Source organism: Poecilia reticulata, chromosome 18 (genome assembly GCF_904066995.2).
Source record: "Poecilia reticulata chromosome 18, P_reticulata-male-v2, whole genome shotgun sequence".
NCBI classification, from domain to species: Eukaryota; Metazoa; Chordata; class Actinopteri; order Cyprinodontiformes; family Poeciliidae; genus Poecilia; species Poecilia reticulata.
Genome location: NC_088847.1, coordinates 14,369,490 through 14,394,620, shown reverse-complemented (window position 1 = coordinate 14,394,620; position 25,131 = coordinate 14,369,490). Strand labels below are relative to the sequence as shown.

The 25,131-nt window shown below is 40.5% G+C and overlaps 1 protein-coding gene across 1 annotated transcript in view; it reads left to right on the top strand.

Moving 5' to 3' along the window:
• LOC103480537 (scavenger receptor cysteine-rich type 1 protein M160-like) overlaps window positions 1-25,131 on the top strand; it is an 80,042-nt gene that overhangs the window by 37,717 nt on the left and 17,194 nt on the right. Inside the window, exons 13-16 of the mRNA XM_081599967.1 lie at window positions 1,111-1,422; window positions 2,305-2,562; window positions 6,157-6,468; window positions 24,830-25,087. Of these exons, the coding sequence (XP_081456093.1) occupies window positions 1,111-1,422; window positions 2,305-2,562; window positions 6,157-6,468; window positions 24,830-25,087 (1,140 nt within the window). The remainder of the gene's footprint in view (window positions 1-1,110; window positions 1,423-2,304; window positions 2,563-6,156; window positions 6,469-24,829; window positions 25,088-25,131) is intronic.

Here is a 25,131-nt window from a genome sequence, read left to right as displayed (position 1 = left end):
CAGATCAGATCAGGTTAGCTGGTGCTGGATTACCTCGATGTTCTGGAAGAGTTGAATTACTCACATACTGTAAATTTTAAAGATAATTCACTATTTTTTTATGATGATGAGAATATTACAACAACTACACATTCTATTTACAAGCAAAAAACGTATAAAACGTGGATTTTTGACTTGTACACATACACATTCAAAAGGGATAAATTCTCAGGCATTTAATTTTACAAGGTTACAAAACTCAATTTGAAACTATACAGTCTGTTTTACAAATACAATCTATGAGTATTGAGTATTGAGCTGGAAAAGGGTAGAGTGCCTTCTCCGGGTCAGGGGGGTCGTCCTGCCTCAAGTGGAGGAGTTTAAGTATCTGGGGATCTTGTTCACGAATGAGGGAAGAAGGGAGCGGGAGATCAACAGGCGGATTGGGGCAGTGTCTGCCGTGAAGCGGGCGCTGTACTGGTCCGTCGTGGTGAAGAGAGAGCTGAGCCAAAAAACGAAGCTCTCGATTTACCGGTCGATCTACGTTCCTACCCTCATCTGTGATCATGAGCTTTGGGTCATGACCGAAGGAACGAGATCACGGATACAAGCGGCCAAAATGGGTTTCCTCCGCAGGGTGGCTGGGCTCTCCCTTAGAGATGGGGTGAGAAGCTCGGTCATCCGGGAGGGACGCAGAGTAGGGCCACTTCTCCCCCACGTCGAGAGGAGACAGTTGAGGTGGCTTGGGTATCTGGTAAGGATGCCTCCTGGACGCCTCCCTGGTGAGGTGTTCTGGGCACATCCCACCAGGAGGAGGCCTCGGGGAAGACCCAGGACACGCTGGAGGGACTATGTCTCTTGGCTGGCCTGGGAACGCCTTGGGGTTCCCCCGGAGGAGCTGGAAGAAGTGGCTGGGGAGAGGGAAGTCTGGGCCTCCCTTATGAAGCTGCTGTCCCCGCGACCTGATCCCGGATAAGCGGAAGAAAATGGATGGATGGATGGATGGATGGAATCTATGAATGGGATTTGTGATCATACATTTGCTGAAAGTAACTGGATTTTCTTGTGTTTTAGAAGATGCAATATTGTTTAAATACAAGACCAATAATACAGTGTTTCTTCTTCTTCAAGGTCAGATCAGGTTAGCTGGTGCTGGATTACCTCGATGTTCTGGAAGAGTTGAAGTCTACCACAAAAGTACCTGGGGAACAGTCTGTGATGATTTTTGGGATTTAAACAATGCCAATGTGGTCTGTAGAGAGTTGGGCTGTGGAACAGCAGTGAATGCTACCAGTACAGCCTTCTTTGGTCAAGGAACTGGACAGATCTGGCTTGATGACGTGTCGTGTTCTGGCAATGAAACTTCACTTACACAGTGTGGGCACCGAGGATTTGAGAAACACGATTGTGGACACTGGGAGGATGCTGGTGTCATCTGTTCAAGTAAAATTTACTTTTACTTCAGAAAATTACAACATTCTTAAGATGAAATAATTTAATTTCTATTTGCATTAAAAAAAATCTAACATAAGGAAACAACTAATTTAAAAAAACACTCAGTAGCTACTTGATTGTGCTATAAAACAGAACTCTGGCTCAATTACTCTACTGGGATAATAGTACATTTATTTCTATTACATCAAGTAGGATTTCCAGAAGGACTTAAATAAGTACAATTTCTTAACGTTTTCAAATAGAACATTAGAAACAAAATCTCAAGGGAAAATAATAAGTCAAATTGACAATTTAGACACACATTTCAAATACATCCATAATTTCCATTTTAAAGGAAGTGGATTATTTAAATGTAGTGTTGAATTCCCATGTTCCACAGTAGACAGTTCCTTGTTAGTTGTGCAGGAGTCTCCACTTCTGCTACTCATAAACATATGGTTGCTAGAAATTTTATATTTGTCTTGAGCATCTGTTTGCAGGCGTTTTTACTTGCAAATGTAAATGTTGAGATTTTGGCCAGTAGGCAGCCAATTGATATGAAGTTACAAGAGGCCCTAAAACAACTCATTCTGAAAGGAGCAGAACTGACCAAACTGAAATCTCATCATCCAAGAAGGATTTTGTGCAAAAAAATGTAATGAGCATGTTGTGTATAGCCATAGACGTGTCCTAACCTGTTCAAGGAAGCATAATAGGCCACTTTTAAGGAAGTGTATTTACCTCTATGGCTCAAAGAAAGCTAAAAACAAAACTGTCTTGATCAATCTGGCATTAAGTAGCTAAACATACTCTGGTAGTAGAAAGTGACCAATGTACAATGTCAGACTTACCAACTTTTATAATTTTCTTCTAACCTCATTGTGTTTTTAGAGCTTGAAAATGCAGACGGCTTCAGAGCATCCAGTCAAGATGAGAGCAGCATCACTCTGCAGTGGAATAAAGTGAACAACAATATCAGCTTTGTTCTCCAGTTTAATGGCAGAGAGACATTCATCAGAGCTCCAGATGGAGATGGACCAGTGAACCACACAGTGTCATCTCTCACTGCTGAAACCAAGTACACATTCACTCTCTTCTCTGTGTTTTACAATATCAGGAGCAGTGGAGTCAACATTACAGCTACTACACGTAAGGTGTTTTTCATTACCACAAAAAATTTACCTTTAAAAAGTACTAAAGATGTAATATAAAAAACAACCCTACTTGGTTGCAATGTAACAAAAATAACTGAACAGATTAAAATGAAGAGCATGTATCTCAACAGTGGTTCATGTGAGAATGTCCACAATCCCATATGATTTCTGGTAGTGAGCTGAATCATTAGGCTGTTAGGACCTGGTAGACAACTGGGTTTCAGAGGTCCTGGATTTTATGACGGCCTCTATAGCTATGATCACGAAGGTAAGCCAACTGGGTCATTCAAATGCTCCTGCTCCTGTTGTAATCTAGTCTGATACATGACCAACCAGCACTTCGCCTCACAACCATTAACCAATAAAAGGTTTACAGACGGTAGAAGTTCAGTCAAACATAAGAAAAATCAGAGGCTTGTCAGCAGGGGTGAGGTATAGGGGCTGAAAGTTATGACAATTCTAAGGGCTCCTGACCAACATGGGGTCCTCCACAATTTAATTTTTGTTCATAGAAATGAAAAAATATTGCAGATATAAATCTAAAAGTATTACTGATTGCACTTTAAAAATCAGGTAACTTTGTTATTGAAGGTAAAGTTTAAACAGTAATGATTTATTGGTTAATGTCAAGTTGTCATAACAAAGACTTTTTGAATAATGTCAACTTTGTATTGAAAGTGTCATAATTTACCGAATGATGCTTTATGACAACAGTCATAAATATTCATGAAGGCTTATTCATGTTCATGACAGGTGTTATGTCATGTTTATGAAAGTGTCATGTCAGTCTTATTCAACCCCTTTCAAATAAAGTGTTACCGACTCAGTCTTATTGATATTCAATTGATAGCCCAAAAATCTGTAGAAATGATTAACACTACAGCAGAAGAAGGCAATTTGGTTGGGATGGAGACATAAAGCAGGAGATCATCTGCATACATTGACATGCTGTGCTGCACACTTTCTCTCACAATTATAGATATATCTTTGCTATTGTGAAGCAAAGCTTTTTTCTCAGTAAGCACATGTAACGCTCAAGAAAAGTTACTTCAAATACCCTTAATAGTAGATGACTAATAACATTACACATTAATAAGGGATGTTGGGCCTGATCAGAAGTTTCTGAATTTGTGGGAGCCTACGTGTGAGCAGCAACAGAGGAGAGCACACAATGTCAATGAAGAGTACAATTTAATATAATGAACATAGTGTGGATCCACATTTACAAATAAACAAAACGTGCATGCTTCTGAAAAAATAAAAAACACATCCATCCATGCATTTTCTGCTATTTTTTAGTCTTCTCAATTGGTTCACTCAGTCCTCTGGGCTGGACCTTGCCATCCAAGTTCTGGAGAGGTCTTGGGGTCTCTGGGCACTACAGGCCAAAGAGTGCACCATAACAAAAAATCTGACCTCAAACAAGCCCAGAGTAAAGCATCTTAAAATACAGGATGCTAAAAGCAATTAAGCTCAAGCTACAAATTAAATGGATCTGTTGTGGCCATTTATGTAATGTTTGCAACTTGTAATTTCTACTAATTTAGTTTTCTATTTTGGGAAGTTAGAATTTATTTAAGTTAAGTGTAGATCCAAAATCTCTAGTTAATTTGTATATTTGAATTGATTAGATTGTTGGTAACTGGTTAGACCCTCCCATTAATTTGAGTAATTAAAAACACACCGGGTGCTTGGTGGAGCCATTGTTTGGCAAATGTTTGGTGTGTGAATGGGAGGTTTTTTTGTAAATGATTTTTTGGACCACTTTCACTTTTGACTTTACACTTTTTGTACTTGAAGCGTCATATTAAGTCGTTTTTGACTAAGGTGTAGGACATTTTTGGTAATTATTTGGTCGCTAATTTTTACAAGAAATAAAAAATATTTTTTTTCAAACAAATTAAGTCGGAAGTGTGTTCAAATCAGAAACCACTTGTTGACACCCACGGCCTTTGTTGGAGTATTGTACAACAAGTTTTCCCATGTTGTACAACAATATTATTCAAGTTAATGCAATTAATTACCAAGACATTAGTAAAACTAAAGAAATTGAAGCACCATTGAAATATTAGAACATGTGCTAATAAAAAAATAAGTGCAATTACATAGAAAAAAATACACAATAATACAAAACCTTTCAATACTATTTCAATCTGGAGAGACTTAAACGGAGAAAGAAAGCGATTAAAAGAGTTTAATGACAAAATGAACAAGGAAATAAACAAAGTCCTTTGGCGTTCAGGCCCCGGCCGGGGACGTCGAGCTGGTCTTTGATAAGCTTGATGAACATTCCTGATGCAGCATAGGAATGTAGACCCCCCGGGGCCTGTACTGGCGGCGGCGGTCGGAGGAAGATGAGGCCTGAGAGCCGGGAGCAGAAGGTGGAGATGGGGCGGAGGTGGGTCAATCGCAGCTGGTGAGCAGAGGAGGCCATGGGTGAAGGTCCTTTTGAACTGGAGCCCAAACAATGATTGGCTGGAGCGAGGCTTGGACCGGAGCTGCTAGGTCCAGGTTGCAGAGAGGGAGGCAGGTGCAACTAGAGTCTTCCAGATTGAACTTTTGTCAAAACTACATTTCCATTTTATTAAATTAGATCAGACAGTTACTGAGAATTGTAAACTCGGCGAATTTACTGAGCCAACTGAACACGTGTAATCACTCACCGATGCTCCAATGCTACAGGACGTTACACAAGGATTTCCGGGCTTCAGCTGCTCACAGCGGAAGCTTTCTGAGATTTAATAGAAATGCACTTAGTATTTTGAAATGTATATTTTGCAGAGCCATTTTAACATTGTTTTTCTTACCGATTTCAAAGATTCTTCTTCGAATTTTACAAGACCTTGTAGGACCAACCATCAGCGCTGAGCTCTCAAGCATGTCTGATGCAATCTGAGCAAATTCTCGGCGAAGCAGTTAAAGGAAAGGGACAATCACCTTATTGGCTGATATGAAATCAGACTGACCCAGTTATTGGCTGTTTAACTTTAAGCTGTCACTAAAAACGATCACTGAAGGCGTATTTCACAGTTGTTAAACATTTGTAGCACTTTTTACATATATTTATGAACTTTACTATTACTTTTTAAATCTTATTGTATAATAGGACATGAAATCTATTTATACCTTTTAATCTCATTGTAGAAGAAGATATTAAATCAATATCTAATCACTTTTGCTTACATATTTAACATTGGGTTACACGCACATTTGGGGTATGCCTTCAGCAGCAGACAGGAAAAAATAAAAAGCTTTGATGTTAACGAAAGATATGGACTTCACATGAAGGTTCACTCCAGATCATATTAGGAAACTGTGTTCAAGTCACTTCCCTATCACGTCCTTCTTGGCATAAAACTTTCATAGGAATTACAGTTTCTCACTAGTCCAGCATAGTAACACAATTTATGATTTGAAGTCTATTTGTTCATATGACCAGGAAACTAATGCAGTCTGATTTACAAAGATAAAACATGAGTGGAATCTGTGAATGTACAGTAGAAGATGACTGGATTTTTGTGTGTGTGTGTTTTAGAAGATGAAAAAGTGTTTAAATCAAAGTTAAATAATATGTTTCTTCTTCTTCAAGGTCAGATCAGGTTAGCTGGTATTGAATTACCTCGATGTTCTGGAAGAGTTGAAGTCTACCACAAAAATATCTGGGGAACAGTCTGTGATGATTCTTGGGATTTAAACGATGCCAATGTGGTCTGTAGAGAGTTGGACTGTGGAACAGCAGTGAATGCTACCAGTACAGCCTTCTTTGGTCAAGGAACAGGACAGATCTGGCTTGGTAACGTGTCGTGTTCTGGCTATGAAGCTTCACTTACACAGTGTCGGCACGGAGGATTTGAGACACGCAACTGTGGACACAGTCAGAATGCTGGTGTCATCTGTTCAGGTAAAATTTACATCTACTTCTGAAAGAAATGAAACATTCTTTTGATGAAATAATTTAATTTCTATTTACATAAAAAAATTAACAAAAGGAAACAAATGTAATTTTTATGTAATACTCGGTATTACATAAAATACCGAGTACGCCTTGATCGTGCTATAAAACACAACTCACTGTGTGGCTCAGTTTGTAAAGTAGTTGGGTACAAGGGTCAGAGGGTGAACAGAAAAATCAGCATCAGGCACTGGTTTCAGTTTCTTCAGATGACATATTCTTCCTGACATCTCTCCTGAGCTGCTGCTTCTTCTCTTCTATTATGGCAGATCGCAAGTAACTTTAAAGTGCATACCGCCACCTACTGTACACAAGTGTGTAGCAACATTTCTTTACATCTATCAAATTCTATTTATTAATCTTGTTTTTATTTTATTTTTTATCTTAGCAATTTTCACAGCATATTCTTTACAGCATTTAAGTTTTATACAGCGCTGTCCACTTTAACATATAAAACCCTTACACGAAGCAAACAAAAAACAACCAAAAATAAATAAATCGCACACACACAAAAAAAAAAAGACAAATAAAAATGCAAAAATCTGTTCACTTTACAGCTAACTAAAAGTAGCAGAAGTTTAGTTACGATGGGGTACTCATCTTGAATGTTTCCATGTATTGTAAAAATGGCTGCCATGCCTTGACAAATTTAGCAGTTGAACCTGCCAATGTACATCTCATCTTTTCTAAATGCAAAAACCTCATGAGCACTGCAAGCCACCGTTCATGTGTAGGAGGGGCCTCCTGTTTCCACCTCAGAAGTACCAAACGTAATCAATGTAGCAAAAGCTACTGTGTTTGAATTATTCTTGGAAAGTAAAATATTTGGAGGTATGACTCCAAAAATTGCAGTTGGAGCAGAAGGTCAAATTTAACATGTAATTTCTGAGAAGTATTGAATATAGATGTCCAATAGGTAAATTTTGAACACGCCCAGAAAGTGTGAATAAGGGAACCGACTTCTGACTGCATCGGTTACACAAGGGATCAGTCCCTGATAAAACTAGCTAGCTTTTCTTAGAGATATGCAACCGGTGCAGGACTTGAACTGAAGGAGCCCATGTCTAGCGATTTAGAAGAGGAGTGTACTCTGTGAAGAATAGATTGCCAGAGCTCATCTCTTAATGTAACTGCAAGATCTTCTCCCAATTGATTTAATAATGGAAAGAGAAGGAGATGTAGATCTAGCAGTATAGTATAGATCTCTTTAATTACCCCCCTTTACAAATGTTATGCCTATGATTTATCAAGAGCTGTTTCCTCAGGTAATCAGGAAATGAGGATATCCATTCTTCACAAAATGCCGCAGTTGCAAATAGCGGAAAAAATGTGCATGTGGGATATTAAACTGTTCTATGAGTTGTGTAAACAATGCAAATATCCCATCAATGAAAAGGTGTTTAACTTTACTTAATCCATTTCTTTTCCAAATTTTAAAGGGAGAATCAGACATAGAAGGTGGGAACATATGATTTGAGCAGATAGGAGTTTTAATTGACATAAAGTGTAGCCCATATCTTTTCCTACAGTGCACCCGGATCCTCAGAGAGTTATATAACTCTCCCTTTAGTTATATAACTAAAGGGAGAGCAGAGGTCAGCAAAGCAGAGGCTAGTCTGGCCACAATTAGACGACTCAATGTGAAGCTAAGAAGGGGTATCTGTAGAAAAGTCACTAATCCAATATAGCATGTTTCGTATATTGCTGCCCAGTAATAAGACTAGAAATTTGGCCAAGCCAATCCACCCACAGGCCGAGGTCTCTGCATAAAATCTTTACGTATTCTGGGGTTCTTACTATTCCAAATAAAAGCAGAAACATGTTTATCTAGTATCACAAAGTATTTCTTTGGGATATAACATGGAATGCACTGAAATAAATAAAGGAACTTGGGCAATATGTTCATTTTTATAGAATTGACACGGCCTATTAACGATAGTGGCAAATTATTCCACCTTTGAAGATCTAATTTAGTATTTTCAAGAAGTGGTACAAAGTTCTTTTTAAAGAGATCTTTATATTTGTGAATAACTTAGACCCCTAGGTAAGTCACGTAATCTGATTTAACTTTTTTTTTTTTATACTCTTTATTTAACATTTTTCTTTATTACAATAGAACATACAACACACAGAACTTGGGGCGCTGATTTACAGTCGAGTAAAAGAAAACATTATAAGATGTTGCACTTAGTTACGCTTCTTTGCTCTTATATGCCAGCCATTTAGACCAGCGTTTGTAGTACACATGACCTTTTATATGTAAAAGATATGTCAGTTTCTCCATAGAGTGGATCTCTTCCACAGCTTCCCACCAATGGACCTGCTGGGGGAGGAGTTTCTGTAGCCAAGACTGTGTAATAGCTTTTTTGCTTGCAATTGATAAAATTTTAAAAAGGTATTCATCTTCTTTTTGAAACTCTTCTCCACTTATCAGCCCCAGCATAAAGATTCTGGGGTCTTTGGGGATGGCATACCCCAAAATTATCCCGATAGTCCGGCAGATTCCATCCCAATACGATGCCATCTCAGGGCAGGACCAAAATACATGAGAGTGATTGACATTCTGGTGGCCGCATTGTCTCCAACATTGCTGCACTTATCCTCTATATCTACTAGTAATTTCAGGCGTAATAAAGTATCTAATTAAGCACTTCCATCCAAATTCCTTCCATCTTTTAGAGCTGGTAGATGTCTGAAGAGTCACAGACATTGAAAGCCAATCACCGTCTGTAATCCTTACTCCCAGTTCCTTCTCCCATTTTGACTTAATATTCAAGGTGTTATTTCCATTCTGCTTCTGCAACCCCTTATATAATTTGGAAACTGTTTTGCATGGGAGGTGAGTATAGGCATTTGTGAAAGTTTGCACTATAATATTACCTTCTGGGGGGACACCTTTTTTCACTTTGGTGTTATAGAAATGTCTTACCTGAAAGTATTTAAATAAGTCTCTGTTCTCGAGATGAAATTCCCTTTTCAGTTGTTCAAATGTTTTAAAGATGTTACCCTCTACAAATTGGTTCAAAACTACAAGGCCTCTATCTTTCCAGTCTAAAAAGGAAGAGTCTAGTTCTCCTGGCTGAAAGTTTCGGTTACAAGAGGGCCACATCAGGAGTCCAATGACATCTGCCAATTTGTACTTGACAACTATTTCTTTCCAGATTAACAACGTGTCTTCAACTATACTATTCCCACTCTGGACCGAAACAATTTTACCTCCCAAGCGTGTTTGTGGTTGGGCCACAACCTGCCCAAGTTCAATCTGTTTCCATCCAGGATCCACTTTTGGGGAGCACCAGCAGACCATAAATCTCATTTGAGCTGCATAGTAGTAATCCCTCAGATTTGGAAGGGCCAGACCTCCCTGATCTCTATTAATTTGGAGTGTTTTAAATTTTATTCTTGGTCTGGACCCTGACCAAATAAATCTTGAGATCATCCTATCCCAGGCGTGGAAGTGTGTGTTTGATATACTAATAGGCAGTGACATAAAAAGATATAAGAATCGAGGAAGCAGATTCATCCTCACAATTTCCATTCTAGCTGTGAAATCTAACAGTAGCCGTGTCCAGGTTGCCAAATCTTTTTGTATGATTTCAATAAGTTTACCAAAGTTCAAATTAAATAACTCGTCCAAATCTCGGGATATAAACACTCCCAGGTATTTTAGTTTTTTTAGCATCCCAATTAAGTCCATAGGTTTTTCTTATAAGTTTACTAGGGGAGTAGTTAATTGTCAAAACCTGAGTTTTTGTGATGTTTAGACTGTAGCCTGACAGTTGACTAAACTCATTTAGAGCTGACATAAGTTTAGGGAGCGTTATATTTGGATTTTGGAGAATCTGATTTAACTTTTAAAGGAAAATTTATAAATGAAATCTTCCTGGCTTTAGAGTCTATACTAAATAATTAACTTTTATGCAAATTTAATTTGTAACCCGAAATAGTGCCAAATTGTTCAAATATAGTAAGAGCATGGGGAAGAGAGCACAAAGGGTCTGAGATATACAGCAGGAGGTCGTCAGCATATAAAGATATCTTGTGCTCCTGATCAGCTCTGTAGATGCCCATAACATTATCTTCTGCTCGCAACTTAATTGCCAACGGTTCAATTGCTAACGTAAATAAAAGAGGGAACAAAGGACACCCCTGTCTTGTCCCGCGGTGGAGTGGGAAGTAACAGGAATATAATGAATTTGTTCGAACACACGCCATAGGACAGGAGTAAAGTACCCAAGAAATGAAGTTAGGGCCAAATCCAAATTTAATATGTAAAACAGATAGTCCCACTCCACCCGGTCAAAAGCCTTTTCAGCGTCAAGTGATAAGGGGTTGCAGTTGATTCCGTGTGTAATATGTTAAAAAAAATCTACGCAAGAAAAGCCATGATTTTCCTTTACAAATCCTGTTTGATCAGAAGAGATATGAGGTAAACATCGTTCTAGTCTGAGAACCAGGATTTTAGACAATATTTTTAGATCCACATTTAAAAGCGAAATTGGACGATATGATGAACACTCAAGTGGATCCTTATTTGGCTTCAATAATAAAGAAATAGTAGCTTGACGAAGCGTTGGGGGAAGACATTGCTAGTTAAATGATTCAATAAACATATCTCGTAACAATGGAGACAAACTATCTTTAAAGGTCTTGAAAAATTCAACTGGGTAGCCATCTGGTCCCGGAGACTTTGCATTCTGCATTGAGTTAATTGCCAATTTAATTTCTTCTACCGTAATCTGTTCCTCCAGTTGATCCCTAAATGTAGAGTCTAAAGTTGGAATTGCCATATTTTCAAAAAATTTATCAAACAGTCCAGGCATTTTTAAAGATTCTGATTCATAAAGGTTAGAGTAAAACATTTTATAACTCTCATTTATTTTTTTGTGGATCTGTAGTGATCTGTCCAGATTGGGTTTTAATCTCAGGAATTAAACGTGCAGTTTCGGATCTACACAGCTGATGTGCCAAAATCCTAGATGCCTTCTCCCCATGCTCATACCACATCCCTCTAGACCAGTGTTTCTCAACCTTTTTTTGGCCAGCGCCCCCCTAGCCTTCATCCAGATCCCTCACCACCCCCACCAAAGAATTTGCAGGCTACTTTGCACTGACCATTATTTTATCATTAATATTACTATCACTATTGTAGATGTTTTGATTTGTATGCTTGTTTCTGTATTTATCATCAAAAATAATACAAATAATAATATAAAAATAATACAGGCGTCTACAAAAAATGCAATAAACATTCGAGTTAAAATTTGTAGTCCTAACAGCAGCCAATCATAGTGGAAAAAATATTCTTATTCTTTGCCATTTTCTAGTTGTTAAATATTCCACAAAATGACCAGATAAAAGATGTACAGCAATGCCAGTTTAAACTTTGATCTATTTGCAAAATGACTGAGCTCTGCAACATTAAACATGGATAGAACTGTAACTACATTAATCATAGCTCTTCTTCTCTTCAGTGTTTCTGTCAGTTTCTGGTGGTGCAGCTGCTGCCTTCAGGAGAATGGGACATCAGAGTATCATCCATAAAACTTCACCCACATGGCATTTATTGTACAAACCAGAGCTTTCAGTGGAAAAATAAAAGTTCCTTTTAATGCCGTACAAATATGAGACAGAAACATGAATAATATCTTTATATAGACCTGTCTATTGATTTATAGATTAATATAGTTTTACTGGACAGAAATTACAAAGAACAAATCTGGTTCAAATCCTAATGAGTCAAATTGAAAGTGTCATGGAGTCATCAGCCTCATGACATTAACACTGACATGAAAAATAATATTGAAGAAATAAATATATCAAATCTAATTAAAAACATAAATAAGTGATCAGTTCTTTACTGTTATGGTCTGTAAGATATATTTATTCTCAGTACTAGATGTGGTCTCAACAAACCCATGGCACTTCAACAATATTATTTAACTTTTTATCTGGAAATAGTGTCTGTTTATTCTTGCCATTCTGTCCTCTGTATTAATTATTGCTTGAAAGGTCTTGCCATACCAGTTTATTCCTCCGTATTTACTTTAGTTTCTTAGTTTATTCTTGCATTTTGTTCTTCATTCATTTCCATTTAGTTTCATTTGATTAGTATTATCCTCTCTTGGTTTAATGCTATGTTCACTTTAGTTTTTTTCCTGTTGCTAGATTTATTTTATCGTTTATTGATGCTCACCATCAGTAATCTTCACTCATCACCTGCTGCTCCATCTAATCGTCATGTGTTGATTTTTTCACTGTTCAGCGTCGGATTCTCTGTTTTTATGCCATAATTCACATCTAGTTCGTCGCTCCGTTTTATGTCCCGCTTCTCCTGTTTCAGAGTTTTGCGCAATGTGCGCGTCTTTTTCTTTTTTTTTTTTAAGCCCCTAAGGTGCAGGGCGGTCGGGAACCGTATCGATGGGGAAAAGGCAGACTGACACAAACCTTTTAAAACAACAGAAACAATTTCTGCATTCTGATTATTGAAATGTAAAAGTGCTGTGTTGTTCTATCACCCCGTTTCATACCGGACCACTTACAGCACCGGTGTTAACGCTATAAAATGAACGCCCTCTATTGTGGTATCACCCATGGAGGGATTTCTTGATTTCTTTATTTAAATGGGTTCATTTTTCAGAGGGATACACAGTGAGGGTATTGTGATTTTAGCTACCAGTAGCAGGAGAACAGAGCTGCGCCAAGAAGCTAACAGAAGCTAACAAACACTGAATAGAAGAAGAGCTGCCATCGATACAGTTGAAGTCAAGCATGTTTTAATGTTACACAATACAGTTTTACCAAGTTGCTCCAAGTCTAAACTGGTATTGTTGTGCATTTAAGGTGTAAAGTTTACCTTCGACCAAACGTCCCCCAAAGGCATCCCAGCGGCCCCCTTTTGTAAAAATGTCCGCCAGCACCCCCTGCCGTCCCCGGGGGGGCGGTACCGCCCACGTTGAGAACCGCTACTCTAGACTAAAGAATCATACGTTCAGACTGTTCAGTGGAAATTAAATTAAACTCAGTTTGCAAGGTTAGTCTTTGTTTATACAAATCCAGAAATGGAGTTATAGAGTGCTGTTTGTCTAGTTGTGAAATCAGATCAGTCAGTTCAGTAAAACGTTTTACCTTTTGTTTCTTGGTATGTGAGCATTAGGATATAATGTGACCACGTAAAAATGCTTTCAAGCTTTCCCAAACTGTACTAAAAGCTATGCCAGGTGAAATGTAAATTTTTAAGAAAAAATCTATTTGTTCAGAAATATATTATACAAATTCTTTATCTGACAAAAGAAGAGGATTGAATTGCCAAGAATACACAGAACGTTTGTCTGGAAAACTGAGTTCCAAAATAAGCGGGTTATGATCAGATATAACTATACTATCTTATCTACAAGTTTTAATATTAGGAAGCAGTTTTTTATCTACAAAAAAATAATCTATACGTGAATATGTTTGATGAACTGCAGAAAAAAAGGAATATTGTCGGGTATATGGGTATAAATATCGCCACACATTCACAGCACCGTAATCCTGTAAAAATGACTGTAAAACTACTGAAGACTTGGGAGTGAAACGTTTTTGGTCGAGGAACGATTCAACACTGAGTCCATGACAGTATTCATGTCTCCTCCGAATATCAGTTGGTGAGTATCGATTAGAAGAAGGGAGTGAATCAAGTTGTTGAAGAATTTAGAGTCGTCCAAGTTAGGGGCGCATATGTTTGCTAAAATAACAGGAGTGTTAAAAAGTGACCCAGTCACAATTACGTAACGGCCATTCGAGTCAGTCATTATATCCGACCCTATAAATGGAGTGTTTTTATTGACCAGAATTGTTGCGCCTCACGCTTTACCATTAAAACTAGAATGAAAAATTTGCCCAACCCAACTTCTAAGTCTTGAATGATCTATATCTTTAAGGTGCGTTTCTTGCAGAAATGCTATATGTACCTTAAGGCGGCAGAGATGAGAAAGTACCTTATTCCGTTTCACTGGATGATTCAATTCCTTTTAGCTAACAAAATTAACATGGCAACCATTACTTACAGAGGTAGAGGTATAGTCAGTGGAAGTCAACATTTACATACATGATGAGAGCAAATGGTCCAAATCACATTGATTAGTCTCGTCATTGGTGTACACTGTAAATTTGTAGTTAGCCAGCATCTGTGTAAATAATAAATGACATAAAGAGAACAAAAAGCACACACACAAAGCAAGAAAAACCCCAAAAAACATGTACCCACCCATCCCTTCACATTCAGTGTTGTCCCCAACTGAAAAACACAACATCCCCAAAGCCTCTCTGCTTTCTATAGGAACCATTCACCATAAACTCAACCACAGTCCCAAACAAAAGTAAAGGGAAAAAAATCTAAACTATAAATCACCCATTTACCCCAAAGCGCATTTGAGAAAGTCACAACATCAAACATTATATGTTTAAATGTATTTTTTTTTAAAGACAAGAACGAACTCCTAAAACAACTAAAATAACATAACATAGGGTGCGTCTATTTAACGTCCAACATTAACGTCTGGGCGGATCGTTTAGTACACAGTCCACTAATGCCGCTGTCCACTCGGCTGTCCCAGAAATACAAACAAACGCACCATCCGTACGCATCAGTCTGTAGAGATACAGGAGTATCGCTTAAAGTTTTTCAGTCAAATCGGAAAACCATCAGCTAAATAATTATATATATATAAACAACAACCAGAGACTAGAGACAAAGAGTCCTTCATTTAAAAATTAGCAACGTTTTAAGTAAAAGTCCCAGGTCTCACGAAATGTAAACAAATTAACAGTACCGTCTCGTATCCTTACAGCCTTTCCTGTACTGATCACTCAGGAGAGGGACCAAACTTGGATTCAATAAAGTTTTTCGCTCTCAGGAGAATAACACTTTTGTTTCGCCGTTGATGGAGATCCTAAAACGGGCAGAATAAATAAGACCATAGCGAACTCCGTCTTTTTTTCTGTAGTAGCTTCTTTACTTCGTTGAAGGCAGCCCGGCGTCTAGGCAGGTCGATGCTGTAGTCGGAAAAGATTGAAATCTGCTCCCCTCGAACTTGCCTTTCTGTCTGGCCAGTTGTTGTATCCGCTCCTTCTCCTGGTAGTAATGGATCCGCACAATAAATGCCCGCCGACGTTGTCCCTTCGGAGGCACCGCCGCTACCGCTCGATGAGCTCTGTCCAGGAATGGAGCCTTTTCCAGACCGCCGGGACCACCCAGTATGTCGAATAACAGGTCAGCAATGAATCTGGTGGGGTTCCCCTTCTCCATTCCTTCAGGTACTCCCAGTATGCGTAGGTTACAACGTCTTCCCCTATTTTCCAAGTCGTCTGTTTTTGCCAATAACTTTTTATATTGGTTGTTTAGGTCTGCATTGCAGGTTTCCACAACTTCCAAGCGTTTGTCCAAATTTTCCAGGTCCTCTTCATAATCACCCATTCTCTTTATGAATTCGTCAATAGCAGCTTGAATGGGTGAAACGGCTTTGGCAATTTCCTCTTTAAATTCTCCTCTTAGGTTTTCGTTTTCCTCTCGAATTACTTCTCCAACAATATCGCGGAATGTAAGCAGCATGATCTCGTCTATAGCCGCTTTGCTAGCAGCCTCCGGGTCAGGCGCGGACCTATGGGGGGGGGGGGCTGGGTGGGCGGCTAAAATCAAGACATACGCAACAGTTCATTAATACATGTTCTACAATACATGTTCTACGTGTTCTACATTTTCTTTCTCTCCACATCCTTCACATTTACCATTATTTTCCCTCCCTATTAAATATAAAATATCATTCAAATAGGTATGACCTACTCTTAATCTGATCATTATTATTTCTTCCCTTCTGTTTCTCTCATTAATATTTCTAATTACTACCGACTTTGTACTTTATATAATCTTCTCCCTTTCTTATTTTTCATTCTACCTTTTTTTTGTTGTTGCCATTTTTCAATTTCTTTACTCTTAATAAATGATTTTCCTTCCCCTTTCCCAAAAGGAATTATAATCGTTATTGCCACTTATAAAGCCCTTTTTGCTCATTTATCTGCCTTTTCATTTGCTTTAACCCTTTCATGAGCTGGTACCCAGCAGAACCAAACATCAATGCCACCCCTATATAATCTAAATAAACTATGCTGAATTTCTAATACTAAATCTTTCCTATTATGTCATCCTCCCTTAATACTTTCTAAGACTGTCTTAGAATCTGTGCATATCAGCACCCTGTCTGGTCAAACCTCCTCTACCCACTGTAAGTGTTGAATTGGGGTTAGGTTTGTAGGTATTTGCAGCTAACAAGATGGTGTATCGGTCAGGATACAGGAAGGAGGACATGAGACCAAAACATGCTGTAGCTGTGAGCTGGTTTATTTTGCCTCGATACTCAGTGTTGCCAGCAGTCTGCAATAACAATAAATTGCCATTAGGCTAATGTATTACAGCAATACAGGTTCAACTTATACAAACTCAGTGAAGCCCACAAATAGACAGTCTTTGGCCGAATTTAACATTAGAAGCACTTTGGCGCCATCATGTGGCCAGATAAAACTACACAATGGCAGCAACTGACGTAGGACGTCGTAATCGACCTCCTACTCTGATAAGGCCTGCTGAGGTATCCAGTTGAGGTGCCAAGGTGAGTAACCGACTTCTGGATGGAACAGGTTTTGCTTCAGCAAGCAAACGACACTCCTCTGGAAATGACTCCTGTTGAGCTCGTCTAAGGATGGCCTGTTCAGCAGCTTGATATTCCTCAGCATTAGGTAGAGAAGTTGAGATCGTTTGCTCTTGATGTTCCTTAACAATTACATCCAAGAGCTCCTGCCAGGTCTTGTACTCCATTCCATCCTGACAGGTAGGTGTGGAGGCACTGTTCCACAGAAGACAGTCTTTTGGAGCTCTGATTCCTCATTAATGGGCTCAGAGTTGGGCTTTTCTGGCCATGTGTCGGGACTGTGGAGCAGAAAGGGGGTTCCATCTGACCACCTGTTTGGCACGTTGAGTTCTGCTAGAGCCTTCCCTCTGGTAAGGTCATCAGCTGGATTACTTTTGGAATCTACATAGCGCAATGTACAGTTCCTGTCAACTCCTGTATCTCAGCTATCCTGGCTCCAACAAAGATTTTATTGCGACAGGACTGCGAGCTCAACCAGTTGAGGACAGTTGTCGAGTCCGACCACAGGACTGTTCTTCTGATAGTCAAGGTGAGTTTTCTTCAGGATACTGTTCAACTGTGCTGCCACTAAAGCTCCACAAAGTTCTAGACGAGAGATAGAGAGGGTCCGTTTTGGAGCTACACGGGAATGAGCTAGGATAAAGGTGAGGTGAACCTGACCGCTGCACTCTTCTGTCCACATGTAAGCCACAGCTCCATAAGCTTTCTCCGATGCATCTGCGAAGATGTGCACTTCACGGCTGTCCTCTTCTAAGTTGGCTTTGGTAGGAGCGTAAGCACGTGGGAAGGTAAGCTGAGGTAGAAACTTCAGCTCCGCCTCCCAGTCATTCCAAGCTTGAAGGAGTGTGGATGGAAGGTTTGAATCATCCCAACTATGTTTCTTATCCCACAACTGCCTGAGGAGGAGCTTGGCCCGGGTAGTGAAAGGTAACAGATAGCCTAAGGGGTCATACTGTGATGCTACAACTCTGTAGATGTTTTGAAGAGTTAGCACAGGGGTCCCCAAACTGCGGCCCGCGGGCCGAATCCGGCCCGCCTCCACATTTGGTCCGGCCCCCTGAACAATACCAGAAAGCATTTAGATTTTTTTTCATATATAGTATTTTCGGGACTACAAGCCGTTTATATGTAAATTTTTCTTCAACCACCAGGGGGCTCTTTAGCAGGAAGTGAATCATTGGAAGTCTGGTTACTTGCGCACCAACATTGAGCTCACAAGCAGCAAAATGAGTAGGAAACAGATCAGATGTCTTTGGAAAGTTTCTTTGCAAAGGGGAAAAGGCCCAGAGAAGAGACAGGAGAATGGATTTATCCCGGACCGGTAGGTGAGTCCCACATTACAAGCTGCTCTGCTTAACATGCGGCGACCGGCTGCTAATGAGGCAATGAAGCTTCAAGCTGCTTCGCCACATAGAGACCAAGCAGGCTGTTGATATAAGCAACACTTCGGGTGTTATTGTCTCCCATCACTCCCAGATGGAACCGTCTCGTTGCAGAGAAACAAGCTCAGGGCTCCCGTTAGTCAGTATTGTGAGTTAAAATTTTCACGAAAGTAAAATGTTCGTTTTTGTGGCGTATCTGTGGCGTATTTTTTTCTGTGAAGAATCCAGAGAGGGTTATTTGACTGTGCTTTCTGGAAAACAATGTATTTTTGCATTTAGGCACTCCTGCAATCGTCACACTTTTTCTGTTACAAACTGACTCCGGCCCCTCACCAGAGAAGGAAAAAGTCATGTGGCCCTCACAGGAAAACGTTTGGGGACCCCTGAGTTAGCATCTCATAGGACACAGATCTGTGCTTATAGCCCAAAGTGTCTGTATTCCAGTCCCAACTGAGCCCGAGTGTTGTCTCTGCAGATTTGGATTTGTCTTCTGCCAGCCACAGATCCAGACTTTGTGATCTCGCTTCGGGAGGCAAATGATTCACAACACTGGGATCATTACAAGCCCACTGACGTAACTCAAAGCCGGCTGATTTTAGCAGTTCCCTCAGTCGGTTTACAAGGATCTTGGCTTCTTTAGATGAACCAACACTCTGCAGACAGTTGTCTACGTAGAAACACTTCTCAATGGAGAATCTTAGGTTGTCATCGGGCTGGGTGTATTCTGTCACATGACGCAGTAGAGCGAATGTTGCACAGCAGGGGCTTCAGGTTGTCACAAAGGGCAGGACCTGCCACTAAAAGATTTTAGGAGGTTCATCCACCTTTAAATCTCGCCAAAGGAACTTCAATAGGGGGCGATCCTTCAGGAGGAGAAGTACTTGATGGAACATCCCTTTGATATCTCCACTCACAGCAATGGGATATTCACGGAACCTGACTAGGACTCCTAGTAAGGGGGCTCCAAGTGTGGGGCCAGGCAGCAGAAACTGATTCAGGGACTGTCCAAGGTATTTATGAGAGCAGTTGAAAACCAGGCGATTCTTCCCATTATGACTGACGAGATGATGGGGAATGTACCAGCTCTCTGTTGATGAGGTGCTTGGTGTTACTCTTTTACAGCTCCAGATTGAATCAACTTCTGGATTTCTGCTCTGTAGGCTTCAGCCTGACGGGAATCCTTTAATAGGCGTCTCTCTGTGCTTTGAAGCATGGCCATGACAGATTCCTTTGGTGCATTCAATTGTGGCATCTGTGCGTGGCGAAGGAGAGGCGTGGCATACCTCAGCACTCCATCCACCATTATGCGAACCGTTTGAGCTTCGATCAGAGCCACAGCTTGAAGATCCTTCTTTGACCGGGTCACTTCCTTCTCAGATGTGTAAGGTACTGCATCCATCTGCCAGAGCCACTCTACATGCTTAAATAACTCATCCGACTGGGAGGATGTGTATAAACATAGGGCAGGCTGGGTTGGCCACCCCATCAAAAGACTTGGCCCCTGAAGCGTCCACCCCAGTCGAGTATGGACAGCTGCTGGACTGCCAGGTGGGCCAAGCCGAACCGGTTCTATGGGGGTTATCAGATGCGGCTGGTCTGAACCAATAAGGAGTAGCGGCTCGGCTCGCTTCAACGCCGGCCCTGGGATCCCTTGCAGGTGTTTATACTTCCTCTGTAGCTGATCAATAGGATATGTATGATGAGCTAAGTTTAGGCAGTCAGCTGTGAATGCTCCCTCAATCTTGTGTTGCAACCCAGGATTGGTAGCTGCAGAGACACTGAAAGATACATTACGTCCACGTAGCATTTGAATATTGTAGCATACGGTGTGTAATGGAAGGTCCTCAGCGATGCCCGCCAGACCAAGGATTTTTGCAGCAGCCGGGAGCAGCATGGTCCTCTCGGAACTGTCATCCAGGATTGCAAAGGTATCTAGAGTGCGTTGCCCATAACTTAAAACCACAGGTACAATCTTAAGCAGGACACGATGGCCGACCCCATGTCAATCTAAGTAGAGGGAACCTGACGCTGAATTGGTAAGGCAACTTTCTTCCTTTTCAGCAACACCCATGTCGTTTCTTTCAGTTCTGGCATTTACCTCGTGAAGAGCTAGCAGGTGTTTTCCTTGGCAAAGGCTGCAGGATTTCTTCAGTGTGCACTGAGCAGCTAGGTGGTTTCGGGCACAACACCAGCATCGATTGTTAACTTGAATCCAGTTCTTTATTTCTTCTTTGGAGAGCTTAGCTACACCATCACATTGACTGAAATAATGTTCTGCGCTCTCACAGTAGGCACCATAGGCTTTGCTCTTAATCTTCCCTCTAGCTCTACTCTCCTTTGGTGGCAGCGAAGTGTTTTCTGAGGGTCCTTTCACATTGTGTAGGACTGTTACAGTCTGTTTGAAGGGATGGGCATCTGCCTTTCTGCAGGTCCGTTCTCTACTATCCTTCCCACCATCTTGGCTATCAAACCCTTGGCACCATGACTCATGACGAAGCCATTTAGATAAGTCATACAGGGTGTAGGTGGTGCCAGGTTGTTTGAACTAATATCGACGTAAGTCAGCTCTTTGCTCTGGAGGGAGCTTGCTTATCAGACGGGCAACGTGTGAGCCACAGTTCAGTTCTACTTCTCCCTCAAGTCCTAATGTTTGCAACAGACCAACTAGGGATTGCACCTGGAGAGAGAACCTTTGGAAGGCTACTATATCACCGCGCCTTATCTCTGGGCCATCTAAGACACTTGCTATTTTCCTTAAGGCGAGCTGATGTGGTTGTCCAAATTTATCATAGAGGGCAGCCATAGTGTCAGTATAAGGCTTTGGTGAGTTCAGGTAAGCGTCAGCTATTAGCCGAGCTTCATCAAACTTAAGATGGTCCACAAGTATTTGATACTTAAAGAGCTCAGTTGCATTAGGAGGGAGTAGGTTCTCCAGGGCCATCCGGAGCCTGGCAAACTCAGAAGGATCTGGATGAATAAACTTTTAAATTGTTGGTTTGGGCCCCCTATACACCAACTCAGCTGAAGGAGGTGGAGCTGAATTGTGCCAGTTTGACATCTCACACACTGTCCCTGTGACTGGAGTAGGGGAGTTAGCTGGAACAGGCTTTGGTTGCAACAGACCTGCATGACTTGGTGTCCAGCGTGAAGATGGCTCAAAATGTTGCGACGGAGCATGGAAGACGTTTCTTCTATGATTCTGAGCCTGGGGGATGCGTGTCAGCAGAAAAGATTTACGGGGCAAAGATGCTGTAATAGGAGGGGGGTAGTACTGTAAGCCATAATCTGAATGCTGTTCTTCAACCTTTAGTTGGGAGAATCCTGTGTGCAGCTCCTCTTCAGTTTCAGGCCACGGAGGTGGATCAGGCCACTCCTCCTCATCTTCATCTTTAATCGGCCTTGTGTTAGTGATGGTGTTGTACACCCTTTCTGAGCTGCTTATAGGGGGCTGATGAATGGTATATTTTGAGGAAGCCAGCTGAGCCATGTCCTCCTTCAGTGAGTGAGCAGCTTCAATCAGTGCTTTGATATCACTCCTCGCTTCTTTAAGTTCTCTCAGGCTCTCCTATAGAACTTCCTGTGATTTTAGTAGCTTCTCTCTTTCCACCTGTAAAGCTCTGAATTCTGTATGAGGTGGTTGGATGGAGGACTCCAGTCGGTTGTAGGGGGAAAATTCAGGTGAGAGGTCTTTATAGTCCCTCCTTTGTTCACTTCTCTCCAGCCGAGGAGAAGTATTATAGCAGGTCCCATCGCTATCACCGTAGTGAGATGGTGCATTGCTATACTGCGGTTGGTGTTCCACATGTCTTGGAAGAGGCGGTGGGGTTTCCCATTGTGGCATTTCCCTAATGGAATGATGTGTGTACTCAACTTCAAAGTCATCAAATCGGCTTGGTCAGCGTGTCGACCGCTTAGGTCTTACATCAGGAGGTGTCACTCTGTCTGGCTCCATCTTGAGAGCTGCCTCCGGCTCGAAGGACCAGTGTTGAATTGGGGTTAGGTTCGTAGGTATTTGCAGCTAACAAGATGGTGTATCGGTCAGGATACAGGAAGGAGGACATGAGACCAAAACTTGCTGTAGCTGTGAGCTGGTTTATTTTGCCTTGATACTCAGTGTTGCCAGCAGTCTGCAATAACAATAAATTGCCATTAGGCTAATGTATTACAGCAATACAGGTTCAACTTATACAAACTCAGTGAAGCCCACAAATAGACAGTCTTTGGCCGAATTTAACATAAGAAGCACTTTGGCGCCATCATGTGGCCAGATAAAACTACACAATGGCGGCAACTGACAGCGCGTGGCCCTTAATTACTCTAACGCGACAACTCGACGTAAAGCAGTAACAGATACGGCTGAAACGCACATATAACTGAATCTAGAGTGAACAAATAGAACGCTAAATGCGGTAACTTACTTTCTGTCATAAACTTAACACTCGGAGCATCACTTCTCAGGACTACACCGGGAATGCGGTCTCACGGTTGGAAAATGCAACAAACTGACCCGGAGGTATATTAGGTTGCCCTGGTGAGCGCTAGCTCAGTACTAACTCAGGCTTACGTCACTTCCTAGAATGACCTCTAAACCAATATTACAAAATAAAATACAGAAAAAATCAGAGCCTTTTATACAGTAAGCTTAATATAACTGCCCTCTCCTGAGCTTCTAAGAACTCACTGTTCTTATAGCCAATTGGCAACACACCTATGCTTGATTGGCCAAAGCCACAATGAAACAGGGCAAAACAAAATCTAAACAGGCAGTCACTAAAATTATGAATGTAATTTACAAACTCCTACATAATTAAATTGTCTGCAAAATAAACCACATAATACAAGATAACTCAAAAAGTTACTTAAAAGAAAAACAAACAAAGCAATACTCAAAAGAAAACCCCCTAATTGGTAGAACCCAGCAAGGTAATCAATGACATCATCCAGCCATTTAAGCAGAAAATACTGGGCCAGCCCCTCCCATACTCCTGCCCTGCGGCAGATCTACAAGGGACAAACAGTGGTGAGTAAAAAGGAAAACAAATACCATAAATATACCTTGAAACAAAAGAAACAAATTCAACCCATAGTCCAGAAGTGGTTGCTTTAACCTAAACATATAAATAGTGCAACATAGAGGGTATACAGTATAACCAACTATAGAAAGTAAGTGAACCAGAAATGAAAATAAGGGACAAGTAGTGAATACAAACTGAACCACTTTGTCACACAGTTACTCTACTGGAATAATTGTACATTTATTTATATTACATCAAGTTGGATTTCAAGAAGGACTTAAGTAGAATTTCTTAATATTGTCAAATAGAACATTAGAAACCAAATCTCCAGGGAAAATAAGCAAATTGGGAATTTAGACAATTTAGACACTCAATTCACATGTACATACATTCATAATTTCCATTTTAAAGGAAGTGGATTATTTTAAATGTAGTGTTGAATTCCCATGTTCCACAGTAGACGGTTCCTTGTTGGTTGTGCAGGAGTCTCCACTTCTGCAGTTTATAAATATATGGTTGTATAATTGAGCATCTCTTTGCAGGGATTTTTACTTGCAAATGTAAATGTAGAGTTGGGGGCCAGCAGCAGCTTATTTCTATTTAGTTACAAGAAGCCCTAAAACAACTCATTCTGAAACTGACCAAACTGAAATCTCATCATTTAAGAAGGATTTTGTGCAGAAAAATAGAATGAGCAAGTTGTGTATAGCCATAGACGTGTTCTAACCTATTTAATGAAGCATAATAGGCCACTTTTAAGGGAGTGTTGTGATGATCTGTGTTTTAAGTGTATTTATTTTTGAGTCCTGTTCCTGTCCTGTCTTCTCTGTTGATTGCATCCCAGGTGTGTCTCATTCCCTGATTACCCTCCTTGTGTGTTTATGTCCACCTATTGTCTTTGTTCTTTGTCGGGTCCTAGTTGTTCACCTCGTTTGTTCTGAGATCTGTTCTGTGTTTCCTCATGCTGTCTGTTTGGACTGTGTTTTTGGATTTACCATTAAATCTTAACCTTCATCATGACAACCTGGACTTACCAGCGTCTTACTCACTTCCATTACCCTCATGACAAGTGTATTTACCTCTATGACTCAAATAAAGTTAAATAAAAAACTGTCTTGTTCAATTTGGCATTAAGTAGCTAAAACATTTTGGTAATATAAAGTGACCAATGTACAATGTTAGATTTGCCAACTTTTATAATTTTCTTCTAACCTCATTGTGTTTTTAGAGCTTGAAAATGCAGACGGCTTCAGAGCATCTAGTCAGGATGAGAGCAGCATCACTCTGCAGTGGAATAAAGTGAACAACAATATCAGCTTTGTTCTCCAGTTTAATGGCAGAGAGACATTCATCAGAGCTCCAGATGGAGATGTACCAGTGAACCACACAGTGTCATCTCTCAGTCCTATAACCAAATACACATTCACTCTCTTCTCTGTGTTTGAGAATGTTAGAAGTAGAGGAGTAAACCTTACATCTGCCACTGGTAAGATGCTTCATGCGATCCTTACATAGTATTAATGCATATCT